The 7,368-nt window shown below is 37.8% G+C and overlaps 1 protein-coding gene across 1 annotated transcript; it reads left to right on the top strand.

Annotated features, from left to right (window-relative positions):
• The first annotated feature begins 5,999 nt into the window (after positions 1–5,999).
• Positions 6,000–6,428, top strand: LOC116078761 (claudin-34-like). Its single transcript, XM_031354085.1, has one exon. It carries the CDS (start codon positions 6,000–6,002, stop codon positions 6,426–6,428), a length of 429 nt encoding a protein of 142 aa, XP_031209945.1.
• The last annotated feature ends 940 nt before the right edge of the window (positions 6,429–7,368 follow it).

Genomic DNA, 7,368 nt, shown 5'->3' with positions numbered 1-7,368 from the left:
GAATCAAAAATGATATTTCTTTTGACAGCTGGTAACTAATCCTGCTTTAGCAGGAAGGAGCACAGGAAGCCAGCAAAGGAATTTTCCATTCCTGTCTCTTTCAATTTTTTTCCACATCAGGTACTTTTCAAAACCTAGACGTTTCCAGTGAGCCTGTAAGTCTTCTTGTTTTGTCTAGCAGAGTCACGTGCCCTTTAACTCCTGCACTGATGAGAACCTGACCGGGTTTCTGTTTGCATTTGGAGGAGGGAGAACATGAGAACTTCTGAATCTCCGCGGGGAGTGCAGCTGCGCTCAGATGCCTGGCCTTATGCAAATGGAATTTTTTTTCTTCCTTTTGTAAAGACAAAGTTCACACAGCTAGTCCATCAGATCCCAGATCAAAATGTCCCCGATGGTAACAAGAACCACAAGCTGGACTCCTATAATAAGTCACTGCTCAAACATCACTTCTCCACTTGACTGCCTTACTCCATTTCCTCTCAGAAATCCCTCCCCCAACCCTTTCTTTATCCCAGCCTTTTGCCTTTCATTACCTAACAGTTAATGAGGGTGCTGAGGGTTAAAAAAAAGAAGTAGGCAAAAGCAAATGAAATAAAAAGGTTTTATGATATTTAGCAGTAGGACAGGAGTGAGAAATCAAAAGTAATTATGGGGTTTTGTTATTTGAATATATGGGATGAATTGTTTTAAAGGAGAAGAAAATACCTCAATAGAATCCACGCCTTTAATCCCAGCACTTGGGAGGCAGAGGCAGGCGGATTTCTGAGTTCGAGGCCAGCCTGGTCTACAGAGTGAGTTCCAGGACAGCTAGGGATACACAGAGAAACCCTGTCTCAGGAAAAAAAAAAAAAAAGAAAGTAGAATTCTCATTAGGACAGAGGAGTAAAACGAGGTGTGGTCTCTGTCAAGACATTTTGTGTCTGAGGATCTGTGTTTTCCAAAATGGAAAGTGTAAGACTTGGATAATCTCTGTTATCTTTACAAATAATTTATCATTTCTTTTGTTCACATTATTTTGAAATGAAGCTACATAGGTGAGAACAAGGTTAGTGTCCACACACACTCAAAAATTAAAATAATGCCTAACATAGAATGTGTGCTCAGTAAATCTATGTTTATTAGATAGATAGATAGATAGATAGATAGATAGATAGATAGATAGATAGATGGAAGTAGTAATTAGGTTGTTCTTTCTAGTGTTGAGTGACTACTCATGCCTTTGAGAATAATATTTAGTACAGGTCACAGGGCTTGAATAAGTTGACAATCAATACAACACTGATTTTTTTTTGTAGTCTCACCTATATACCCCTACAATTGTGTGTGTATGTGAAGTGTTTGTGTGTGTGTGTGTGTGTGTGTGTGTGTGTGTGTGTGTGTGGTCCAAGCTTGTGTATATTTAGGGGATACACAGTGAGTTTGACTACTCCATGTACATGTGGAAGCCAAAAATTGTCTCTGTGTGCCTTTCTCAGTCATTTTTCATCTCATATTTTAAGACATGGTCTCCCACTGAACTTAAAGCTTACCTTTATGGATCCAGGAAACATCTGGGATAAGCATGTCTTTGTCCTCCATCCCTCATCCCTCATCCCCCATCCCCAAACCAGTGTTGTAGTCACAGGTATGCATTACTATGCTAAGATTATATATATGTATGCATGTTTGTATATGTGTGCATGTGTGTGTGCATGTGTGTGTGGGTGGTGTGTGTGTGTGTGTGTGTGTGTGTGTGTGTGTAATCTACACTGAGGTCTTCATATTGGTATAGCAAATACCCACTGAGCTATCTCTTCAGCCAGAGATCAGTTGTTCTCTCTTCAGAATAATAGATCTATAGTGTTATCTATAGTATTACATATCTATTCCTCTCATCTCCATCTCTGCTGGTTGTCAATACATATCTCATTGCAGAAACTATAGATCTCTAGCCAGGCTCATGCAGAGGAATTTCCTCTGAAATTTTGCAAGTTCAGAATTATTGCATTATTTGTAGATTTGTATAGAGCTATTTTAAAATTGTTTCCATTTTTCTCCCTTTTATTGCCCCTCAACAAACTGAGGCATTTTATTTCTCTAATTATAATGGCCAGTTGTTTCACTCTCTTGTACATGGTCCAGTTTAGGATGCAACACGTTGTGCACTGGAATTGTGTGTTTTGATTTATAAAAAGCACAAAGTAGTAAGTTATCCAAAATTTAAAGTATTACACACAATCATTCCAGAAGTTTACTCTGTATTCATGGTTTCCAGGATCCTGTTATGTATGTTTCAAAACCAGAGTGATAAATCCAGAAAGAGTACATACTAAAAGCAGTATGTTCTCATGTATTCTCTCGCTACCTCCCCACTCCATGTTTTTCACAAACACACACAGGAATACTTGTATTAAGTAAATTTTAGATTGATTAAGCAACAGGAGATATAATGTATGTAGCTTTAAGTTCCATTAGAATATTAAACTCTCTGCCAATGGTGAGTTCTCAGAGTGCTCTGGAACAGAGTTCAGAAGCTAATTTCAATATTTTTGTGTCACTTACATGTAACTCAATATATGAACATTTAGGACTCTAAACAAAATGTGAGACTGGCAGTATGAGCATCAAATCAAATGCCAAATACTGATCCCAAGCTACGATCATTTTTCCCTTCATTTTTAAAATTAAAAAATAAAATGAATAGGACATTTAAAAAGTTTAATTTGTGATACAGATTTTAATTATTATCTTCAAAGATGGTTTAGATTTACCTAAAAAATTAAATATTTTGTTTGTTCCAATAAGTATAAAACACAGATTCTCTTAATAGTACATGTAAAATAAATTAAAAACAAAGGGGTTATTATGTTGTCTAGCCGTGAAGTAATTCAGAAGTCAGAAGTGGATATCATCATTTCATTCTAACAGGTAATTTGGAATATGTTTAAACAACCTCATGTTTCTCTTATTTGAGTTGACCATTCCAGGACAGGGGTTGGGGAAAGGGTGTTATGTCAGTGAACTTGAGCATATGTGTAGTACAATTGAGACGCTGAGTACAGCATTGATTGAGCAGGTGAAGCAACTGGGTCCTGTGGAAAGTGAAAAATGGCACAACACACCCGATAGCTCTAATTCTTGACGCCATCCATTGCCCTTTTCGAGCTCCCAGAACAAAGTAGACAGATGTTGTTCTAACAACCCTCTCGTTCCTCTTGATTCAAATTTCACAAAATGGAACTTAATAAAAGAACACACAGGGGTTTCCAAACACACACTGAAAAACTAGTCGATCCCTCACTCATCAGATAGCGAAACTCAATGACTCAAGTGACCCAACTTCACTTCCCAATGGCCTCAATGAAAAGGCCAGTTCATTCCGTCAGGAAATCAATGAGATGAATCGTAATGAAAACCGTGAAATTCTGCCAGGACTTAGCTAAGGCCGTGAATAGCCCAGCTTAAAAGTTGAATTTCTTGTTTTCCTTCCTGTGTGGCTCTCTTTGAAAAGGCAAGGGGAAAAAAAGGTACACTTTGGTCTTTGGAAAACCCATCACAGAGTCTGAGAAGCTGCCAACTGGTTAGGTTCATACTAGGTAAAGGCTAGGAAGATTAGGAAGTAAGCAACCAGAGAACAAAACATAAAGGGAAACAAGGTAACATGATCAGATTCTACTGCTACTTAGTGTGGGTAATGAAGACATCCTACTACACTGGAAACAGCGTCTACCAGGCTCAAAGTCCTTGGAGGTTAGTACTTAGAACCATGCATAGCATGCCTGTCAGACATGTACGCTCAGTGCTCTGCTTAGAGATACCCCCTTCTTCCCAGCTCTGCTGTAACACATCATTGTTGCTCTTAAAACTCAGCAAACCTATTATTCATGGTTCAAAACAAAGCCTACAGAGGACTCAGGATAAGACGGCTTGCTAAGCTAACATCAAGACCTGGATTTGAATCCCCAAAACCCATGTAGGCAAAACCAACTGTAGCTGTAATCCTAACACTGAAAGGGTAGAGACGTGTGTGGTGTGGATCCTGACAAAGTTAGTCTAGCCAAAAGGCAAACCCTGGGTTTAATCAAAAGAAGGTGAGTAATGGGTCTAAGACAGGAAGCAGTAAAGGAGGGCACTAGATGGACATTTCTGGTATTGATGCATACATATGAATGGATTTGCTTAAACACACATAGTGAAACACACACTAGAGACAGACAGACAGACAGACAGACAGAACACTTGAAAATATATAGTTGGGATCAAAACACTGAAAAGCATAATCAGTGTTGACAAAAAAAAAATGATACCCAACCAAAAGGGCTATGGGGTTTTACACGTGGTGAATATGAACAAATAAATGAATACAGCATGAACTGGAAATAATTCGTAGAAATGGGCAATGGAAGAAATCTTGCAGCTTGTAAGCTCTTGGAACCAGAAGAAGGACGTACACTTACCATTCGGTTAAATGTTGCTACAACAGGCATAGGAACCCTCATGGCCTCCACACTGAAGGGGGCTACACATAAACAGTTACTATCTCGCTATCGGTGTTTTGTGTATAGTAATGCAGCTCATTGGTGTCTTTTCCTGCCTAGTGTTTCTCACGGGCAGAATTGCACATAGCATCTACAGGGTGTTCAAACACCCCGGCAAGGTCATGTAGGTACCAGAAATGCTCACACCGATTTTCTGTACCCTGGAAGTGATTTCCAAGTACAAATGTATGCTACAGAAAAATTCACTGCATGTCTCAGATGATCCTTAATCAAAACTTTTTCAAAGTTTGATAAAGGTTTTAGATAGCTTCTTACTGTTGTATGGACATAAGATATTATACTATGATATTTTTCCACCCACCTCCAATAATACTGTTTATCTCCTCTAAGCAGAAAACTGTGTATTTATTCATCTAAGTTGCCCAAGAACCACATTTATTCTCATGTGATGAAGTGCTTTATGGACACTGAGATCTTCCCAAGTCACCCACTGTCATCTCCTCAGTATTTTAATTATCCTATCTGCTTCAGATCTCAATTACAGAATCCTATAGTATATCATATTATCCTCACTACGGTGTTGAAAATTTACCTGGCAACTCTCTAACCCTGAAATGTTGTCTCCTCGTTGAATTAAAGCTGTAGTAGGCTGCTATTTGGGGCTTCGTTTTGTTAAGGTATATAAAATTCTTCAAGCAAAAGCTTTTCAATTTTCTCATTTTAAAAAAAAAAACATGCAGGTTCAGAATCGTCTCTGTCTAGGAATCTTGCTGATCCTTTGGAAAAGATTTTGCAAGGATCCAGAGTAAACACAAAACAACAGGAACACGCACAAGGTACTTGACCTCTTTTCAGCACTAACCTAGAAAAACAACCTACAACAGCATACGCACAGGCATGTACACTGCAGATCGTCTTGTAAACATCCCTTCTGTGATTAAATTGATTCCTGAGGAATTGTCAGAAGCAACCAGGACCAAAGGTCATTTTCAAAACTTCCTGTGCCCCTCAAAATGTTTTGTGTTGGTACTATGCTTTGGTTTTATAGCCACTTAAGAAGAAGTCTTTTACATCAAATTAGAAACAGAGCTAAAACAAAATGTGGGGGGTTAATCCCACCGCTTTACAGTATCAAATGAAGTAACAGAAAGCGAAGGTTGTATTAAAAGGCTCAGTGCCATGATATATTTTTTTCATTGCCTACATGCACAAAGCACCAGGAAGCTGTCTCATCCACAACAGAGCCCGTGGATTGATCCTCATAAATGAGAGGAAGAACAAGGGAAGCAGAATTAAAAAACAAACAAACCAACCAAAACCAATCCAAACCAAACCAAAACAAGCAAAGAGAAATGATGTTCAGTGTTCAGTGTTCAGAAACTTACCAAACACAATTGATTTATCATTTTTAAAGTCTAAAAATTGTAGAGACTTCTTTAAAAAAAATTCTTACATAATTTAAGAAAATATGTTTGCTTCCTTTTTAAAAATATAATAATTTATTTAAGCAATATTAGAATGTATTACCACTACAGCTACCATGACACCTTCATTCCTTTGGATATTTGTGTTTCTCAGCACCTGATGTTGACTACCAGCATTTTCTGGCTGGTTAGAAAAATGGCCACTGTTTATGCTCTTAGAAATGTGTACACGGGAAGACAAGAGAAGAGTATCACCTACAACGCCTTTGGCCTTTCAGCAATTCTGAACATCATTGCCAGTAGCTTTGTCTTCCTTGCTATCTTGTGCAATTATTTCTCCATCATAAACAAGGAGGGGATTACTTTTCCACCATCTTTCCATATGCCCCTTTACCCACATATTCAGCAGGTTGGCATTGCCATGGTAGTGGCATTTCTAGCAGCCATGCTATTCTTGTGTAGTGGTGTGATTTTCATCTCTTACACGTTTCCCTTAAACATACAAGTCCTTCCTAATATTTGAAAGTGAATGTTCATCATCTTAAAAAATTCCAAAACTTCATGTTTTTACAGCAAGAATTTTTGAGATGCATATCTCAAAACCAAGGACTCAACAATGCCCAAATGGCCTGCCTGTGACAGAAAATGGCCAAATGCCTCTTTATTATCTTTTCTGTCTCATTTGTTTTATTACTTCAATGGCCAGATTATGGACTTACATTAAAATAAACTTACCCACTTGTCAATTGAAAAAAAAAAAAAAGCCAGTTTTAGATGTTTAGTGAGGACCTTCCTACTGACATGTGGGGACTTGGGATGAGAATGAGGTTAACCTTCTAGAATTAAAATGAATCTGTATATTTCATACACAAAAGCATGATTTCCTGGAAGGTATTAAACCTTCTTATGTAGACTTCATTACTGACACATTGACATTCCTTCACGAAATAACATAGAGACTCCTCAACTTAGGAGGTGGTTATATCTTGACAAATCTGTCATAAGATAAAAATATTATAAGGAAAATTTCCCAAATTAATCATTACCTAAATATGCTTAAACTATAAAATGTATTACAGGCTGACCTTTCTAATGTATATTTGGAGTTTATACTAGGTAACAGATGGACATTATCATCTAAGCCAAAAACAGTTTTATAAGGAAGTGTTACATAGTTCTTGTGATTAAGAGAACACAGTGCCCCAAGCACCTGAGCATCCTCTGTTGCTATGATGGCCTATCTAACTTCGAGTTGCTGCCTCTTGACCATCATCATGAGGCAATGTTTTTCTAAAGCATGGGATTGTGTTTTCTACTGAACACATATTATTCCACCCCTCATTTTAAAGTCAAATATAACAAGTCAAACCAAGACTTGTCAAAGATAGTTTGTATTTTGCTGTACCATGGTAACACATTACAGCTGTCTAGCCCATAGATTTTAAGGAATCATTAGTCTCAAT

Source organism: Mastomys coucha, unplaced genomic scaffold (assembly GCF_008632895.1).
Source record: "Mastomys coucha isolate ucsf_1 unplaced genomic scaffold, UCSF_Mcou_1 pScaffold5, whole genome shotgun sequence".
Taxonomy (NCBI): domain Eukaryota; kingdom Metazoa; phylum Chordata; class Mammalia; order Rodentia; family Muridae; genus Mastomys; species Mastomys coucha.
Note: the sequence above shows the minus strand (reverse complement) of the source record. Positions and strands in the feature narration are given on the sequence as shown.

Excerpts from the sequence above, each read along its gene's own strand:
- LOC116078761 (XM_031354085.1), top strand. The coding sequence starts at position 6,000 with ATGTATTACCACTACAGCTACCATGACACCTTCATTCCTTTGGATATT.